Source organism: Neopsephotus bourkii, unplaced genomic scaffold (assembly GCF_033783945.1).
Source record: "Neopsephotus bourkii isolate Nb327-2 ecotype Australia unplaced genomic scaffold, CSIRO-AGI_Nbou_v1 NB_1589, whole genome shotgun sequence".
NCBI classification, from domain to species: domain Eukaryota; kingdom Metazoa; phylum Chordata; class Aves; order Psittaciformes; family Psittacidae; genus Neopsephotus; species Neopsephotus bourkii.
In genome coordinates, this window is record NW_026902065.1 from 5,002,870 (window position 1) to 5,023,359 (window position 20,490).

The 20,490-nt window shown below is 40.0% G+C and overlaps 1 protein-coding gene across 6 annotated transcripts in view; it reads left to right on the forward strand.

The window, feature by feature from the left end:
• Positions 1 to 20,490, forward strand: part of KIAA1549 (KIAA1549 ortholog) — a 146,222-nt gene that overhangs the window by 80,870 nt on the left and 44,862 nt on the right. For all 6 annotated transcript variants that reach the window (XR_009728272.1, XM_061371904.1, XM_061371908.1 and 3 more), the window contains exons 6-9: positions 1,326 to 1,509; positions 10,408 to 10,467; positions 12,784 to 12,929; positions 20,030 to 20,207. Coding sequence is in view for 5 of the 6 variants with exons in the window: in XM_061371904.1 (XP_061227888.1) it covers positions 1,326 to 1,509; positions 10,408 to 10,467; positions 12,784 to 12,929; positions 20,030 to 20,207 (568 nt within the window). In the remaining variant the exon portion in view is untranslated. The remainder of the gene's footprint in view (positions 1 to 1,325; positions 1,510 to 10,407; positions 10,468 to 12,783; positions 12,930 to 20,029; positions 20,208 to 20,490) is intronic.

A 20,490-nucleotide genomic window follows, 5' to 3' on the forward strand; every position in this document is an offset into this window, starting at 1 on the left:
CCAGTTGCCATCTAGATGATGGAGAACTATGAAGCTTTGTCATCGAGTCAGGGGTTTTGTCCCCCTACAAAATCATACGGCACATATTCCTTTGGTTTCAAGCTTTTTGAAAAACTTACAAATCATCATCTTGCATGTCCAAAAGCATTATTAAATATAATAGGGTTTATAGTTTTTCATATAAAGTCTGCTTCAGCTCTTACCAGAATAATTTCTGTCCTGTGTTACTGTTACAAAGTTAGGGTGTGGTTAGAATGTTTTTGTTGGAAGATAACTTTCAGGTCTCACTGCTGCTCAGGGAATTGTATTCGGGAACATAGGAGTTACATGCACTCTGGTATTATGTGAGCAAACATACTAGTTGCTTCTGAGGTCTAGAAATACAGCAGTATATGTCTGTGGCAGCTGCTACTGGAACTACATATATGAAAATACACAATTTTATGTGCTAGGCACTGAATGACATAGCAGAACTTAAAACTCCCTGGAAAACTGGTAATTCAGCTTAATGACACCAACTCTCTCTTCTGTCTGAGTTTTAAATTTAATCTAGATTTGTTGTAATACCTAAATTAGTAAAAATTTTATTATGTTATTTAACTGGCACCATAAATGCCCATCTGTTGTACCCTAAAATAAAATAATGGAAGGAAAAATAGCGTGAACTTTACAGTACCTGAAGTACTAACTATATAGTACCTGTAGTAAAGTCCTCAGAAGTGAGCAACTTAATGACACAGCATGACTGGGTAGACTGAAGACAGAGAACGAAAAGCAATTTCTTGGACTATCCACCTAGCAAACTTCTACTTTAAATACTACTTCACTGTCTGGAAAAAGTTTGTCTAGAAAAAGCTTGGCACCCAAACCACAGTCAGGCTTCTGACCAGAGTTAGGGTCTAAGCGTGCACAGTGCAGGAGGTTTTGACCAAGAAAACATCCATTTCAGAATGCTTCTTTACCATGGTCTCCCTGTCTGTTCCGTGCAGGTTGGTAGACTTGTTTTTTTGGTAGACTTTTGGTAGACTTTATTGGTAGACTTTTTTTTTCTGACTGCTTCTCTAGGTGGGGCTTTTTTTTTCCACATTTTCTGGACTGTATCTTTCAGATAATTCTGGATTATAACTGACCTTAAAGAATAACACTTAGAAGAAGATTTCACATGTAACTTTGCCTCATCTGAGACTCAGCAAGCTGAATCAGTCTGGAACAGATGTTACTCTGTTTTGATGTGAATTGTCCCCCTTTTCTATTAGGAAAAAAAAATGGAATTCAAATGTCAGTGATTTGATTTTGCTGACCCTGCTTCAATCTTGTCTTTTCAGATATTGAATATAACTGTGAGCAGGCCTGGGGTAGCATTTCGGCAAGGCCCTGTGAGCATTGTTTTTGCCATCCGAGATAGGTATGGTTTTCTAAATGGGTCTGAAGTCAGTGAGCAGCTAAGAAACTTGTCCGTGGTGGAATTCAGCTTCTATCTGGGCTTCCCTGTGCAGCAAATCGCTGAACGTGAGTACTTGCTCTTTGCCAAGACTGCAAAAATACATTTTTTAGTATTTTTTTCCTCTCTACAATTTTGAAGTGATTTTGTGCATAAGTGATAATGCAGCCTCAAATACCTGACTCTTATCGTGAATTCTGCAGAGTAAATCCATGCCCCTCTCTGCTCACATACTACATATCAGTGTCATAGCAGCTTGTTGGTTTTGTCATCATCCTTTCCTGTTGCTCTGGGTCAGGTGTACTTAACCTGGCTTTGTTAGTCCATTGGGTTTAGTCCAGATTAAAAAGAAGAAAAAGAAGTCACTTCGGTAAGTATTGCTATGAAGTGCAATACAAGGAGTGTCTCTGTGTTTATGTCTACAGGGGCCTTTGCTGCTTCTCAGCAGAATTTACTATCTTGGGCTTTGTGCTGCACTTAACTGTGACTCTGACTTCTGGAAAACCTGGGACACTGGCAACATAGGTTTATATTTGCCCTTATAGTTCAAGTGATTTATCTGTTAGTCAGCAGCAGTGCTTTTTCAAGTAGTCTCTTATCTTTCAAGGTATTATCTTTTAAATGTACCTCTCACTTCTTATGTACAATTTGAGTTGCAAACATTTTTTTCAAGTCCATGGCCATCCTAAACTCGGATTAAAGGGAACTGCCTGCACAGCAGAATTTGTGTGACAGCTTACGTTTGGTTACATTTTTCGGAGACCTCAGTCTCACAGAATCATAGAATAGTTAGGGTTGGAACGGACCTTAACTAGATCATCTAGTTCCAGCTCCTCTCATTAGTAAGTCGAGTTTCTAAACTCAGCGCTTATCCTTGTACACTAGTGAATTTTTCATGACAGAAATAACTCATGAACATAAGCAAGATCATGAGAAAGCAGTGCTGGCCTTTCCCCTCGGTGGTGTTACTGTTAACTCAGTCCATTAATTCCCTATTTCTCCTATGTCACTGTGCTTCCCAAAGCAGATGTTTAATTTTTGGAGTTATTTTTGTGAGCTATATAGGTGCATAGCATCTGGCACAGTGTTCTTTGCTACACAGTGAAACATCCAGTGGAAAATAGGGCCTAATGGTACCTGCTTGTTCATTATACAGCTGTTTAGTTATATGTCAATGAGGATGCCCTAAAGAGTGGTTATCAACAGAAATTGTTCTCCAGAGTGTGCAGCCACAGAATGCAACTTTAACTCTATGTAAGATGATTGCACAGGATACTTTCCAATAACTAGAAGTAGCTAATTTTTAGAATCTTTATCTTTCATCATTTCTGAATCCTCTGCTCCGTAATCAATTAAAAACTATTTCTACTCTCATTTGGTCTCACATAAACTGTACTTGTGCAGTGGTAGCTGTATTTGATTGAGCCAGGACCAAAAGCCTTGAGAATCCCTGTCCGTAGATGACTAGCGTTTCTTTTTTCCCTTTGTGAAGCCACAGAACTTCTCAGGTTGCAGGCTGTGGTCTTTGTCTCTCAATGAATTCAAATTAACTGTTGCTCTTGCATTGATTGCTTGAAAGCTATTTCTCTTTACTCTGTCATCTCTTTTGTACCTTTGCCCTAGAGTTTAACTTTTAGACTCTTGGGTAATATTTTTAGTGTTGTAGAGCCTTTTTTTTTTCTTTCCTGTGATGTGCAAACATCTGGTCCTACAGGGTGTTTTGTGCACATATTCTAGAGTGATATTTGTAGTGAATTTTAAGGTTGCCCTTTGCTGAGAATCCATCTTCTGGATTGTACAGTGGAGCTACCATGCAATTAAATGATAACAGAATTGCTACTAAGGCTGGTGTATTCTGAAAGACAGGCTGGTCATAGGGGAAAAACATTCCTATTAAACATGCATGTACCCTGTTCTCCTTATTTTCCTTTCCTGATAGTACTTAGGAAATTTGAAGGTAATTTCTTCAGTGCTCACAGCAGGAGCTCTCCGTGTGTTATCCGCACGCTCATACTGCCTGGCCAGTGGGGCTGATTTCAGGCCAGTGCTGGTGGAGCTCTGTGATAGCTCACATGTTAATGAGAAGGCTGTGCAAAGTAGAATGAGTGAAAAGGTCAGGCAGTGCCTTTGGAAAAAAAAAAAAAGAAGCCCCATTTGGATTTCTTCTCCTTTCCTGACTCCTCTGAGGTTTTGCAGACAGGTAGGGTAGATTTTGGCTCTTGTAGCCTGGCACATTTATCCTCTATTAGCACGCTGGCATGCCTAAGCCTGTAGGTAAGTTATAGAATAATTTTGTTTCTGAAGCTTCAGGAGTTGTTTCTCCATTCCTGAGGGTGATTTTCAACAAGTACACCAGCAGTGTGGTAATTTCATCCCTGCAGATTCCAGTACAAGCATCCAGGCTTCAAATGCAGAAATATTTTTCCTCTCCTTAAATCCACCCAATCTCCCAAACAATACCAAACCTCAAATCCTCAAGCAGACCTTTGGTGTAGGTAGGAGGAGTTACTCAGCAGTGGTGACTAAATCCATCATGATACGTACTTCATTCTATGAGGGCGGTGAGAGCTTGGCACAGGTTGCCCAGGGAAGTTGTGTCTGCTCCATCCCTGGCAGTGTTCAAGACCAGGTTGGACAGGGCTTTGAGCAAAATTTTCAAAATATTTAATGTCATGTTAAAATAAAGTAATAAATTGAAATAAATGCATTAAATTTCAATTTAGTGATTGAGAATTTTTAGAAATTATGAGGTCTTCCCAGAGTTTGCAGTGTAGTAAGCATGAGGCTTTGGTGCTCAGGGGATACCCTGTCAGCATTTGGATTGGTTGTTGCTAGAAGAACTCAAGTTTAAAGTAGATTGTGCCCACTGCAGGACAGCTTATTCTGTTTTTTACTTGTCTAGTTTGGTCTCAGTAATGCTTCAGGGTGTTTGTAGTCACTGTTTTGGAATACTAGATATGGTGCCATTTGCTAAGTGAGCAAAGTGGGAATGCAGCGTCTCTGCTTGTTAGAGCTGTGGGCCTGTCTGTGAGCAGCACAATAATGAATGTAGTTCATAGGCTTCTATAACTGAGGCAACCACACTCAGTTATTTATAACTGTTTCTACATTGGTTTTTCCACTGTTGATGTGACTATTTTGAGCCTAAGGATTTTAGATCTTCAGTATTCAGAGCCAGAAATCACATCGAAAGGCTCAGCAGCACTGGACAGATCCTTCTTGAGACATTATTCAGCAGTCTGTTGAGGATGACCAACAGCCATATCCACTTTGGCAGGAAGATGCCTTAATGACTTTGTTTTCTAAACCCTGAACTCTGCATTCATGCTCTCCCTTTGTCTACAGAGCTGTTGCAGCAGGAAAGGTGTGAAGATCTTCCTTAGAATAGGTAGCCTCTTTGCTCTGTGCAAATTAATATGCAGCCCTTTGCATTTCAGTGTGAATTTTGGGGGGGAATTTTGGATATTTGCATATTTACATGTAAACAATTCATGTATGTTACTGTTCATATGTAAATATGTAATGTTCCATGCTGTACTCTTCTCTGCCATCTGTGCCTTAGTTACCAGGCGTGCTAACAGTTAATATTTCTGGTGGTGAATTTTTTCCCCCATGAGCGCTCTGTATATAATTTTGTAAATTTTCTAGTCTACATCTAAAGAAAAAGAAATTATATTTAGATGAGCTGAGCTGTCAGGGGCTTGAAGTTGACTTGTACTAAGGAAAAGATACTTGTGTAATATCACTGTACCTGAACACTGCTAAGCCAAGTGAGACGTTGCCATCAGTATCCCAAATATGAGCCTTGTTTGAAGGAATGTATTTGCTCCCTGCTTCTTGTACTCCTCACATTTCTTTCTTCACAGAGTCCTTACATAGTTTTTTTTCTTTTTTCACATAGCTGGTATGTACTCATTATACTTTTAACAGTGTGGGTTCCCTGTGCAGTAAGCACATCATAGAATCATAGAATATTTAGGGTTGGAAAGGACCTTAAGATCATCTAGTTTCAGCCCCCCTGCCACGGGCAGGGACACCTCACACTAAACCATGCTACCCAAGGCTCTGTCCAACCTGGCCTTGAACACCACCAGGGGTGGGGCATTCACAACTTCCCTGGGCAACCCATTCCAGTGCCTCACCACCCTTACAGTAAAGAACCTCTTCCTTATATCCAATCTAAACTTCCCCTGTGTAAGTTTTAACCTGTTACCGCTTGTCCTATCATTAAAGTCCCTAATGAAGAGTCCCTCCCCAGCATCCTTATAAGCCCCCTTCAGATCCTGGCAGGCTGCTATGAGGTCTCCAGGCAGCCTTCTCTTCTCCAGGCTGAACAGCCCCAGCTTTCTCAGCCTGTCTTCATATGGGAGGTGCTCCAGTCCCCTCACCATCCTCGTGGCCTTCCTCTGGACTTGTTCCAACAGTTCCATGTCCTTTTTGTGTTGAGGACACCAGAACTGCACACAATACTCCAATTGGGGTCTCACAAGAGCAGAGTAGAGGGGCAGAATCACCTCCTTTGACCTTCTGGTCACGCTCCTTTTGATGCAGCCCAGGATAAGGTTGGCTTTCTGGGCTGCGGGCACACACTGAAGCCGGCTCATGTTCATTTTCTCATTGACCAGCACCCCCAAGTCCTTCTCTGCAGGGCTGCTCTGAATCTCTTCTATGCCCACTCTATAGCTGTGCCTGGGATTGCTCTGACCCAGGTGTAGAACCTTGCACTTGCATCATTAACAGCAGGAGTTTTTTCTCGGCTTTTTCTGCTCATTTACAGTCCAGGTCAGTAGTGAAAGTTGTTAGTTTGACAGAATGGGCTGTTCTGTGCAGGAATAGGACTGTTGGAGTGGCCAAGCTGGAAACTTCCAGACTTTTTTTCTTTCCTCCACAGAATTCCAGGTAGCTTGAGCACCATGCTTACTTTCAGATATCTGGTTTACACCTTCCTGCATGCTTATTTTGTGTTGTCCACCTTACATCTTACCATTTAGATTTAGATAAACTGGTTAGATGGTCATGAACTATGTGTGTCCCTCAGGGATCGGTGTTGGGACCGTTCTTGTTTAACATCTTTGTCGCTGACATGGACAGTGGGATTGAGTGCGCCCTCAGCAAGTTTGCCGATGACACCAAGCTGTGTGGTTCGGTTGATACGCTGGAGGGAAGGAATGCCATCCAGAGGGACCTTGACACGCTTGTGAGGTGGGCTGATGCCAACCTCATGAAGTTTAACCATGCCAAGTGCAAGGTCCTACACCTGGGTCGGAGCAATCCCAGGCACAGCTACAGGTTGGGCAGAGAAGAGATTCAGAGCAGCCCTGTGGAGAAGGACTTGGGGGTGCTGGTCGATGAGAAAATGAACATGAGCCGGCTTCAGTGTGCACTTGCAGCCCGGGAAGCCAACCGTATCCTGGGCTGCATCAAAAGGAGTGTGACCAGCAGGTTGAAGGAGGTGATCCTGCCCCTTTATTCTGCTCTCGTGAGACCTCACTTGGAGTATTGTGTGCAGTTCTGGTGTCCTCAACATAAAAAAGACATGGATTTGTTGGAACAAGTCCAGAGGAGGGCCACGAGGATGATCAGGGGACTGGAGCACCTCCTGTATGAAGACAGGCTGAGAAAGTTGGGGCTGTTCAGCCTGGAGAAGGCTGCGTGGAGACCTGATAGCAGCCTTCCAGTATCTGAAGGGGGCCTATAGGGATACTGAGGAGGGACTCTTCATTAGGGACTGTAGTGATAGGACAAGGGGCAATGGGTTAAAACTTACACAGGGGAAGTTTAGGTTGGATATAAGGAGGAAATTCTTTACTGTAAGGGTGGTGAGGCACTGGAATGGGTTGCCCAGGGAAGTTGTGAATGCTCCATCCCTGGCAGTGTTCAAGTTCAGGTTGGATGAAGCCTTGGGTGACATTGTTTACTGTGATGTGTCCCTGCCCATGGCAGGGGGGTTGCAGCTAATGATCTTAAGGTCCTTTTCAACCCTAACTATTCTATGATTCTATGTATCAGCAGAAATAAAGCAAGTCTAATCACAGGTTTTGAGTGCTAGTCCATTGAAAACAATAGGAAAGAATGTATTTGGTATTTCTTTGTCTGGACGATTTCTTTAAGGACAGGCAAAGGCTAAACAAGGAATATTGACCTTCATGAACTTACCCTGAATAAATCTCTTGGGTTTTATTGCGACTTGTAAATGAGAGCGAGTTGCTTTGGGTCTTGCTATATTTTTCAGTGCCATAAGTAGCACTTTGATGGGTGGCATCCGTTTTAGATATCTTAGAGATGTTGCAAGGCCAATAGGATAATATAAAATCATATGATACAGTCCAATATTATGCAGAAATGTTTGGCAATTTTTTTCTGAGTGGATTTTGTATCAGACTTTCAACAGATACAGTGTGTTATTTTTGCCCATACCCCTATATTTTAATGGAATATTATTTTTCAGTTGATCCCTTCTGATTCCAAATATTGCATGCGTTCCATGCTTTCTATTACTGTTCCTCCATTTATCAGAAATAAGAATCGTCAATGTGGTACCAGTTCTGTCCTGCATGGTCCCACACATCTCTCTATGAGAGGGTCAGAGAGATCCTTGGAGCACCTTGCAAAGGCCATGTTGCCCCTGTCAGACTTCTGTCAAGAGGTTTCTGGGTGACTAGGTGACCCTGTGCCTTTTCAGTCAGCACTGAATGAATGTGTTACGCAGTATGGTGCTTTAGGGCTGCAAGTTAGCATCTTCTAATGATGCTAGCATCCACTTCATTAATGCATCTATAGTCATTAGCAGACCAGCTGCAATCTAACTAATAATTGCATTTTGTCTATCCAGCATCCCTCTCAGAATAACAATCAGTCTGCACTCATTTTAATCGTTAGTTCCGGGTACATTAGGAATCTTGCAAAGATGACCTTGCTGCAGTGCTACGACTCCAGCTGAGCTCAGGATCTAGCCATATGTGAGTCGGTGAGACACTGGAATGACCTATAAAGTAAGAGTTGGAGCTTGGATTTTCTGACTCCTGAGCATGGTCTCAGCTGCAGAAGTGTCCATCATTTCATGCATTTCTCCTCGAGTTTTAAGCCCCAGCCTTAGTTGCCAGTGAGCACAGCGCATCTTCCTTTTCACTTTCAAGATTTTCTGCTCAAGTTGTTTTATTTTTAAATTTCATTAATTCCGTGAAAAGTTTAAGTGAATAGTCATCCAGCAATTTGCATGAATTAAATCATTTTCAAGTACTAATTAGCAAAAGTGTGAAGAGCGCATTAAGTATTGAGGCAAAACATGATTTTGGTTTACAAGAAGAAAAAACAACTGCTAGCAGTTCAAAGCTTTATGGCCATTGGAAGGTTTTTGATTTTCTTATCTTGCTCTTCCATGCTTTGGAAAAACAACAGACACAGTTCAGTTTATGCCTTTTTGTTCAGGTTGTATTTTGAAATTGAAGAAAACAATTCCATGACCAGATTAAATAGAACTCCAATCTAAAAGCTACAATCAGTTGAATCGTGTAGCAGGGTACCAAAAATAGATGTGTATGCTTCAGTGGTCTGTGAGGTGGTTTTCGTATGTCTGAGAGGTTTGGAAATTTGATGCATCCTGGTTAGTGTATAGAAGGATGATGTTTCCTGTCCAGAATAAAGGACCATGTTCTGATACCCTTCTGAACAGTAAGTCACAAAGTACCTCCCAGGTGGTACTGTTAAAGCTAGTGGTGCTATTATTGGAATAAAGCTGGAATAACCAAATTTATGGGGTGGTTTTTTTCCATAAGACTATTTATAAATCCGTGAAAATAAAAGGTACCACATAGCTAGTGATTCTATTGCTCTTGCCTTAACAAAAAAAATTGTTTTAAGGGGCAAATAATCACTTTTTTTGTATACTGACAGAGGTCAGCTACTCTTTGAATTACTATGTAATTAAATATGCAATAGTGGCAAACTATTTTACAATTGAAGATATCGTAACTGTAAATTGATTTAGCATGAACCAGGTCATTTAATTGTTACATGCCACGTTCTTTCTATCCATGAAATGGTTTAAAAATTAACCTTTGTGTAATGCTTAGCAAACTGCATCTGGATTAAATATTTTGAGAAGGTTAAGATCATTCCTTTTCCTTAATGCCATAGTGAAGTTTAAGACTTCCCTTGAGGAAAGTGTTGGCCCAGCCCCCATCTTCGACTTGTTTCCCAACATGTCTTTACTGCTCTCCAGTGGAAACCTTGGGAAAAATCTTATCCCTACTGAAGTCAGTTGTAATAGACTTTATTTACTTCACTGGGACAAGGATTTCATTCTGTAACAGAGCTTTTTAAGAAAAAATGATAAATGAAGAAAGCTTGGAGCCAGCACCAAACACAAAAGATGTGAGATTTGTCTACAGTAGTGTGCATTTATTTGTGACTTTTGTTTGGGTTTTTTGTGTTGGTTTTTTTTTTGGTTGGGTTTGTTTTTTTAACAAGGTTGTATTTTTAATACTTACCCCTGCACATGTCTGGAACACAATGAGCTATATTTAGTTTTCTGCTTTACATTTAGTGTTTCCATGTAGTTTCTGCCTCCGAGAAGGTTTTATTTTCATTCTGAGACATTCATGAGTTGCCTCATTGCCCTTTAAGCAAAATTCTGATACTTACAGCTAGCTTGGTAAGAGTTACAGTTCAGACAATGAGCTTTTAAATTTCTAGGAGCAATGACCTCAGTACAGCAGCTTGAAATCCTTCACGTAATAAATCTGACTGCTTCAGTTAGCTTCTTTTTGTTCCTAGGTGAGCTGGGGAGTGTATGTTCGGGGCACTTTCCTTACTGTTGTGCATACATAGCCTCAGGAGTAGTAATACATCTGTGTAAATAAGATGCTTACTGACAGTATAAATTACGAAATTGTTTCTTTTTTGGTGTATGTTGTTGAGAATACTGTTCTTACGGATGTTTTTCCTCCATTCTGTTTTTCCCTCAGCCTTTCACTATCCTAAGCTTAATGTGTCTCAGCTGATGAAATCTTCCTGGGTGAGAACAGGTACGTAGAGCCTCTGTGAGTAAGGATGCAGTTATTTTTGTAACCAGCCTACATAAATATCAGTAGCTTAGGCTGATACATTTTTATGAGGTGTTAATGTGCCTGAGCTGAATAAATTCTGAAACCAAGGGCCAAGTGACCTGGAATATCTGGGAAATGTAATTCCTGGGTCTTGAATGAACTGCTGCAATTCCTTGATGATGCACACAAAGTTTGTATCTGTTGAGCAGTTCATTCTTAGTGAGACATCTTACACTGTCAGGCATAAAGTGTTTACTCTGCATGCAGTCAATATGCCACACTGGGGTGTTGGGTTTCTTTAGGCTTTTATTTTAAGTGAAAAATAAAAATTTATCTGTGTGGCACTTTCTATCAAAATATGTCAGGAACAATCCAGGATGAAAATAAATACATTCTGAGTATATTAGTTTCATCACATTACATTGACCTCTTCTGATTCATTCAAAGCAGATCCCTCCTGCCCAAGTTTTGTGGACGTTTTATTGTATAATTCACAGATATTTTGGGCTGTCACATTTAGATGCTCAAAGGCTGTTAAGGGTGGCTGCATGCTGTAGATCCTTCCTGCTTCTTTTAAGCAGAAACCCTGAAAGGTGACCAGGCTGTGCCTATCAGACATTCTACTCCCACTGGATAGACTTTTGCCTTCCCACAACTTTATCACCTGTAGTTTGCCTGTTGTGCAGGCTTGCTTTTTTTTCAGGTATCCCTGTCTCCTCTCACCAGTGACCCAGTTAACTTTTTAAGCAGGAAATCAAGTTGCAACTTTATCTCTGAAGCCCACGGAGTTTGTTTTAGAGAAGAAAAATGAAGAATTTCAGATTGTGTTCAGTAACATGAGAGAAGCTACACTTGTGTTTGCCACATCCAGTGTCATCCTTCCTTGCGATGCTGGCTTTTTTGGTCACAACCCCACTCTCTTTTGCTGAGCCTTTGGTTTGTTTTTCTGTTGTTGCTAGAAGTTCCCTTAGGTGCTGCAGTAAGAAGAGGGTTCTTCCAGCTCAGAAATCAGGTCCCTTTGTGTTTTTCTAAACTTCTTGACTGTAAGATTGTGAAAGCCAATTGCAGAACCTTTTTTGATGTGGAGAAATTTTTTGTAACCTCAGTTCTTGCCTGGGAAAAGCTAATGGACTTTAGCTAGATCTGTCTTTTCAGTCTCTATACTGTATTCTAAGGATAATGAATCATGACATAGGAAAATGACGCACTTATCCGTATAAAGGTTTTTAATATTAAATTACCCAGATATATGTGCATGTATCCCAAGAGTCATAAAATGTTGGGATATGAAGTGTTCTTTATAGCTATCCCTCTCGGTTGTAGAATACAGTTCATGCTATAAAGTATAATTCATTGATACTGAAATTTAATACACAGGCAAGAATGGTCATCTTCTTTCTGTATGTAATAGCCTTAGGCCATTGTCTACACTGTCTATTTACTTTGCTATTTAAATCTGAGATACTTAGCCTATGATTGAATTTAGAAGGCTGATGCTGTTGATCTCTGTGAGAAATCATAAAATTATTTCCTTCTGACATCTGCAGTGAAAATTTTTAAATGGAAAAAGTCATTTTATGTTTTTTAAAAAATCTAAAATATATATATTTTATCTTAAATGGATGGCTTTTTATTAAGCACTGCTCTTAAAATATTAACATTTAAACACTTACTGAAAAAGAGACTTTTAAAAAATATAAAACATTTTAGTGGAGAAATGCAGGAGTGAAAAATGAATCATTTTACTGCAGTCAGCAGTGGGTTGGATTACTATCCCTTAGGCTTGTTTAATTAGGTCATTTGAATGACTATTGTTCCATTCACTCCACTTTTCTTTTACTTGATGCCATCTTGTTAATGAAGGTCCATACTTTTTTCATGTTTCCTATGTGTTGCTTCTCAGGGATTCCTCCCAGCATTATCTGCCCCAGTGACCCGGAGTACCTGGGCTTGGGAAGTGAAGTGAGCAGGGCTACTTAAGCAGGCTTTTTTGTGCTATGATTGGCATCTTGTTAAACTTCATCTGGGAAAGGTACACTTGGTATACAGAGCTTCATTTGTGTGCTGCTGTTGCGCTTTTTCTCCTTATTTTAACCTTTCCGCACCCAATGTCTTCCTTTCCAACATGTAACCTCTGGCTGAACTGGGCAATATTCCCATATGAATACAGATGCTCTTGAATTGTCTGTGAACTGTCACAGGGTGACTCAAAGCTTGTAACTGAAGGTGTAGAAAAGGCACTGAAAAGTTTTACTAATTCATTTGTGTTCTTGGGTTACTTTCCCTGCAATGCAGTTCTCCTGGGTGTCGTCGACCAACGAATTCAGGAGGAAGTGTTTCGGGCTGAGATGGAACGGAAACTAGCCCACCTGTTAAACGAGGCATTGGTCAGAGGGCGGATATGGAGACGAGCCAGTTTTGCAGGTGGCAACGTTGTTCAGGTATTAAGAGCTCAAAGTCAGAGGAAGAAATAAAGGGTAATAAATTATTGAATAAATTAATATTGTCTAGGTTTTGAATTGAGAAAGAAAACTCAAAAGAATGTGTCATATTTAACTGGTTGATGATGCTTATCATTTGCATTTAAAATGCAGTTCTTTTGGAGACTTGTCTTTTAAGCTAAGCATAAACAAATGGAAACAGTTGGGTATTTTAAAAAAGTCTGACTTCTTAAAAACAATACTGAAAGTTATTTTACCAATGTCCTATTATAGAAACTTGCTGTCTTGTCTGACTTATATGAGGTGCCTAGCAAAAGGAGACAGGATGATCATCCGAGTCAAAAGAAAGTCCTCTGCTGGAACAGCTACTTCCTAGCTCTCTGTAGTATTTTGGTGTTGGTATAGAAATATGAAATACACTCACGCAGCAGTACAGTGGTATATACTACCTCTCAATACCCTATTTGTCGCAGTACTCCTGGTCACAGGAATGGCTTTCAAGTATGAATGATTAATCATATCAAATTATGCACACATGGCAACTTCTGCTATCTGGATTCCAGTGCTGCTTTATAGCTTTGTCACAGTTGGAATTGTTCACATAATGTCCAGGGAGGCTCAGATATTTAAATTCTCACATGTGTCCTTTCTAGTCAGTTCAACAAACTGAAAACCAAAGTACTTTTTAATGGCCTATCTTCTTAAAAATTACTTTGTCCAGCTAATTCATCGACAGTTGGTTTATCTCACATATGTCCTTCTAATAGTACCGACCCATTATCCTTATTTAATTTAATCCAACAGGTTTTGCTGCCACTTAAATTTCCAGATGTTAGGATTTTTTTACTTTTGTTTTCCCATCTCAGAAACATCTGTTTCAGTAATAGAGATTTGATTTTATTTTTCTTACTTGCAGCTTTTAATTACCATAAATAGACATCTGTTTCAGATCTTCGATTCCCAACACCTCTTACTGCACTTTGTTCTTTATGCCCCCATCCTCCCTTTGCATATAAATTAAACAAATATTCCTTATGTTGCAAGCAAAGATACCACAACCTGTGAAATGTGTATGTGTAGATTACACTTTTATGATTTTACATAGTAAAGCTCAGGTAATTTATTTTCGCATGGATAAAATTACAACCAGGTCCTTTCCACCTAAAGAACAGTGTTTCAGAAAGTGAAAATACAGCATTTTTCTTAAGACTTTGTATTACTGCTCTGCAGCTCATATTCCCAGCAGCAGTGCTGCTCATTGATGCCACTTAATTAGTCCAAAGAACCTGCAAACTGCTGTCTTTGGGAAGTGGAGGATCTTCTTAGTTAAGGTCAGCACATCATACTATCCTACATAGCCAGGGCTGCTTCAGGTGCTCACAGCCTGTGCTGTTAGACAGGGTTAGCACCGTAATAAAGAAGATGCAGAAAAAGGAAGGCTGAAGGACATCCTTTGCTGCTTAAGTGTCTGTGGTGGTTGTCCTACTTTCCTGAACAAGAATAGTAGGTACCATCAGGTCCTATTGCTTCTTGGTAGCTTGCTTTGGGGGGATGTTCAGGTGTGTGGTAGGCGTGACAGCCTTAGAAGCTATTGTGTGCAGTGGGAGTGAAGCACCAGGTAGTGGGCTACTGAGTGGAGGACTTACTTCTTTCAAGGGTGCTCTCCTGTCTGTTGAGGATCTGGTCCATAGTCATTTGCAGTAAGCCTTTTAGTTTTGCTGCTGCTAATTCTATTCCTCATATCCAAGTTTATAAGCTATGTTTGAAGCGTATTGTATATATGCATCTATTTGTGTCTTCAGGGAGAGCTATTAAGGTTCTTTGTGCTTTACATTCCCATATATTTTTCTTTCACACAAACCAGTGCCTGTTATGCTAGTAGGCCACAATGAAGTGAAAATAAGTGTTGGATACTTTCATTAACAGGGCATGTATATATCCACAAAAGACTAGACACGCATTTCACTTGAGTTCAGCCTCTATAGACTGATGTTTTTCCTGAGGTGAAAGATATTTATAGTGTATTGAAATGTGACATTTCTAAGCTCTGTGGAAAATCAGGACTGTGGGTCAGAAGGTGAAGCAATTATTTGTGAATGTTACTGCAGGCATATTAGTTTCCTTTCACATACCAAGGAAATAGAAGCAATACCTTGTGAGGTTTAGATTTCATTTCTAAAGGCATGTGTTAGGATCTAAAAATGCTAAAAATTACTCTTTAAACCTAGATACTTTGAATAAGAGCTTTGGACTACCTAGGGTGCCCAATAGCACACTTTTCCCCTCCTGTTTGCCTGTCTGTGCTGTTAACAGGTAGCACTCCATGATAAAAAAAAAAATCAAAAAAAGGAAAAAATCCTATAACCGTTATGTACAAAAACCATTTCAAGCCTCACATCTGACAGTTAGACATGAGATAGTTCCATTGATTATTTTTTGTGATTTTTTTTTTTGTGATGCTGATATTAATGTTTCACAGAGCAAGGTATATGTATATTTAATAGGTATCTGCTGTTGCTGCAAATTTGAAGGCACATTTAACATGGTTTGCATTGCATCTGCAGAGGCTAAGCCCTATGCTATATTTTGTCAGTAGTTTACTACAATATCTCAGTTGTCATTAATTTGTTGGAGGAATTAAATGGCTTAATTGTAGTTTAAAAATCCACCAACAATATTTTGTTTTCCTTCATATCAGCGTATTTGTTACTTTGAACCTAACAGAAACAGAAAGGTGATCCTACTACATGACAAAAACAACGATGTTCTGATTTAAAGAGCACATTAATTGACACTGTGATTGTAATGTGTGCTATGAGGAGGCAGTAGCTATGAGGGGATATAATGACTTCATTGAGCTTTCATTAAGGCAGAGGTTCATTCTCTCTGTTTTATGCTGACAGCTCCTGAGTGTGTAATCTGAGTAAAGGCTCAGTCTTGCTGGAGGTTTATAGGTTTTTAAATAGAGCCTTTGGGGACTGCTGCTGCTTCACCTTTTCCTCAGAGGCATTTCACTCCTTCCATGACCGGCCCTCCATGAGGTTGCCCGCAGCCTCTTCCTACCTCTTTTTTTGGCCAATTTTTTGGCTGTAAGTCAGCAGAGGAAATTTCCTTAGCGTTGCTGTCAGCACCCTGGCCCCCTCAGTTCATGTACCAGTCATCCCGGCTCAGCATGAGGAGGGTCTGCCACAGCAGGTAAGTGTTTGGTACTACGTCAGCAAGTGCTGCTTCATCCAGGTTGCTGTGAGAGATTTCTCTGACCCCTGGCAGGTTACGTGTGATGCCTGTTTCACATATGCTTTATGTTACATTGTCTGCTGAACCTCTCAGACCACAGTACAGCTTCATTTAATTGCCTGGATGCTAAAATCCTACTTTTAGTAAGGCAGAAAACAGAATCTTTTTAATTATGTTTTGCCTACAGGATGAAGAGTGGAAGAGAAGGAAAATAAACTTCATATGTACATTTTGGAGATTGTGTATGTGCGCTTGCTTGTTTCTGATTAATACTTGTGCCTTTGAAACCAGAACCAATTTATCCAATGATTCCTTATCCTGATGGGTTTGCTGACTGGGACATCCCGCTAGCTGACTGACACTCTGCAAATGCCTTGCAAGCTTGCCCACCATTTGGATTTCCCCACTTTAAATTATGAACTAGGTTTGGTTTCCAGGCAACTCTGTTTACTGACCTATGATATTCTCTTGAAAACACTTTAAATTAAATCTACTGACACCTGAACACAGTTAAACCTTTACTCTGTGGAGGTTAAATGCACATCTGGTATCAACACAGATTGTATCATTTATGTACACAGAAATTGAATTGGTGTTTTCTTCTTTTTTTCTGCCTGCAATACAGTGAAATTCTTGTATCTCCTTCCGATGGCATCTCTCACTGCCAAAGTATATACGTAAAATGCTTTAAATGCTTCTTTACACATGGGCTACTTTGTTGACTGCCTTCAAAATACCATTTCTGCCTCTGCTTGCATTCCTAGCACTCTAAAGGATAGAGACACCTCTGTATATTACAAGACACAACTAGTTCAAAGCTGCACAAAGCCTATAATCTGGCACAGGCATAGCATAGAGAAAACATAAAACTTTGGCACAGTGTCTGTGAACCTCAATTTTACAAACAGATTTAACACCAGTTCAGATCCGGGGTGCCGTTTTCTGTGTTGCAGCAAACTCAAGAGTTTAGTTAAAAAGTTCAGTGAATCAATATGACAGAGATGAAAACTGAAGTACCACTATTGTCACAGTTGTGTTTGTATACAAACCTAGTTTTCTCGTCACCTCAAGGGTACCTTTCTCAGCCATCAGCTTTCCCGGAATAGAAATCAATAACCATCTCCCCTTGAATTTTAAAGTTTGTCTGCAGCTTCCCTCAGCATGGTGTGAGCAGTCATGAAATACTGTATATTCAGAACAAATTATTTCAGGTAAAACTCCCCTTAAAATAGTGAGCTTAGTTCATCAGCACCAGCCTGCACTTCCATCCTTCACTGAATTTATTCATGGTCATTTCCATGTTATCTATACTGCACCAAAATACCTCCAGCTACTTCTTTCTGTCTCTACTGTGGCTGTTCTTACCCATTCCTGTTCCTCAGCATAGGGAGTCATACATTGTTGTTTTGAACTATGTGTTAAAAATTGTTTCAGTTGTGGCAACTTACGTGTGTAAACCATCAATCAATCAATCAATCAATAACACACATAAAATGATGGTACTTCTAGGATACTCCACTATGCCATAAAATGTATGGTGGTTCAATTTAAGAATCTTCAAACTGTCTCCAGTTCTGTAGCTTTCCTATATACAGAAAGGTTTCATAAAGTAAATGTAAAACTCCTTGCCTTTCAGTCCCATGTTGCCTTTCAGCTTTCTCGCTGTCCATATGAGTTAAATGCTGCTCAGGAGGGTACCAGTCTGAACACCTTGCTGCTCTGTGCACTGAGGCCAGGGTGTGGTAAAGGGAGCCCAGCTGAAGCAGAAATACAAAGCTGCTAACATTTGCTAAGTAATGATGTATCTGGGTTCTGTGAAACCAGATTCATCCTCACAGCTGCTGAGTATGTATGTTGAAGCCTTATGTATTGGTGCTCTCTTGTTATACCTTCAAGCAGAAATCATTGCCCCTTAGCTGACAGTATTCAGGATGAGAAGCAGCATTGGTTAATGGGTCCTGCTAGCAGGTCTTGCTGTGTTTCAGAGATCTGCACATTTTCCTGCTCTGTTTGTAGGTTTTCTGTTTCTTACATCAAATGTGACTGATGTTCAACATTACTCCTTGCTTTCAGTTGGTTTGGCCTAGAAGACTTCTTTTCTTTTTATTCCTTTTTTTTCCCCCCTTTTTTTATTGCATACCTTGCTGTTGCCACCCTTGGGAAATGGTTTTTTTTTTGGACGTGTTGAGTTGATGTCCCCAAAGACCAGAACATCATCCCTGTTGAGCTAGAACATTGCTCTGCTTTCCTTCAACATGATTGTTTTGTTGGAAACTAAGAAAGAAAATAATACAGAACTTTGCTTTTGTAAGCCTTAAAGATGCAAACATTTGTCTGTCCACTGTAAGCCTATGGGCGGTGTTTGAGATTCTAATTGATTTAATATGTACTTCATAGTAAAGGATAATTCTGAAGGAAGCAAAATATATTGCTCTATTTGTGGCAGTTCCTTTCAGAGCTCTTCAAACTCTGTTTTATATGATAGAGTATCTCCTACTATTTTTTTGGCTTGGTTCTAGATTGAGCTCACCATTACACGTAAATGGTTAAGCAGAGGAGAGTTATTATGTATAAGATTTAATTTTACAGGAATTCAAAAATGTTATGTGATTCTTACATGCAATGTAGATATCTGGTGGTTTTCTACAGGGCTTCCTCATAGCGAGCATTCTTTTGATTATTAACATCTTTATAAGTAGGTAGGAAGGATTACTTCCCACAGCATCAAATACATTCCTTCCTGAAAAAAGGTGGGTGCCAGGGAGAGCTGTATGGAGGTTGAAGGCAACTGTGCAGGTACTTTTGTTGAGGAAGAGCAAACAGTGGTATTTGAAGCTAACAAAATATTTGCATGTATAGCTGCTCTACATTTGGAAGACCTGAAACAAAGAGGTGTATTCTATGAATAACAAAGCAAAGTCAATGTAGGTAATTAGAGAAGGGGAAAGTAAAATCACATGAAATCTCTTCAGCAGCTACTAATTGACAAATGCTAAAGGCCATAGAGGCTTCCAGAGTGGCATGGTGTTTGGACTGAAAGCAGCACTGCTGGATCTGCACATTGTCATAAAACAGGGAAAGACAATGGAGACGTAAGGTTTACAAAAAAAATCCATTATACAAGGATTGCCTCCAAGGAAATTTTCCTTTCAGTTACCAAATGGATATTTCTGTAGATTTCCCAGGCCCAGGAGCATTTGAATAGTGCTTGAAAAGTGTAAGCACTTGAATAGTGCAATTAGAGACCAATATATTACTCCAGCAATGTTGTCTTCCTCTGGAAGGCTTCTACTCGGAATCATTTATACAAATATTAGGCTAAAATATCCTGAATTTTAGTTTAGAAGAAAATTATTACTGAATAATAGCTTTGTGTATCTAAGCTTGCCCAATGTTGACTTAAGCTCATCTCAGAAGAGAGAACTAGCCTTTGTGTATGTTACCTTTGCTGCATACAGTATTTTGGAGCACTGCACAGGGCACATCTACCTATCAGACTTCTCTGGATGTTGATACTTTCCAAACTGTACCAGCTCACAGAAGTTGCATGGTTAGTATTATATCATATTCTTTGGTGTCACAGATAGAAAGGTTTTCTTTAACAGCAATTGTATTTCTATGGCATAATGCAAGATAGAATCTTTTTTTATGCACTAGGGGTTGCACACAGTGAGAATTAAGACAGATATTGATTCAATCTTGGCCAAGCTATTTATCCCAAATGTCTATTTTTAGAAAAGTGTCATTAAGGTCCAGGCCCTGTGAAGGGAAGAGGAAGAGAGCACAAGGGCTGAAAGGCCAAACATTTGGGAGCCCAAAATAACTATAACTTAAAATGTAAAAGCTTCTCAATTTCTTTTCAGATTGTGAACGTGTCACGATTAGTTGGGGTTGATAACCCTGTGGAGCTGATCTATTTTGTGGAGGACCAAGATGGAGAGAGGCTCAGTGCTCTGAAGTGCTCAGACCTGATGAACAGAGTTGACATCCAGCGGGCAGCAATCATCCTAGGATACCGCATTGAAGGCACCGTTGCACAGCGTAAGCCCTTTCAAATCCATGCTAATACCAGCAAAGAGAAATGGGAAGTGTGATGTGAGCTTTGGAGATTATAACACTTGTCAGAGTGCACTGTTGCAGTGTTTTGTTATGGGGGTGCTGCAGTTTTGACACTCCTGAGGGAGTAATTTTTATCAGTCTTGGAGTGAGCTATGTGGTGTTGCTTTGCTTCTTGATGACTGCTGAGCCTGGAATTGCAACAGAGTCTTTAAGTGCAAGCCTCACTGCATTCACTCAAGTGCTTGTGCTAGAAAAATACTGTGCT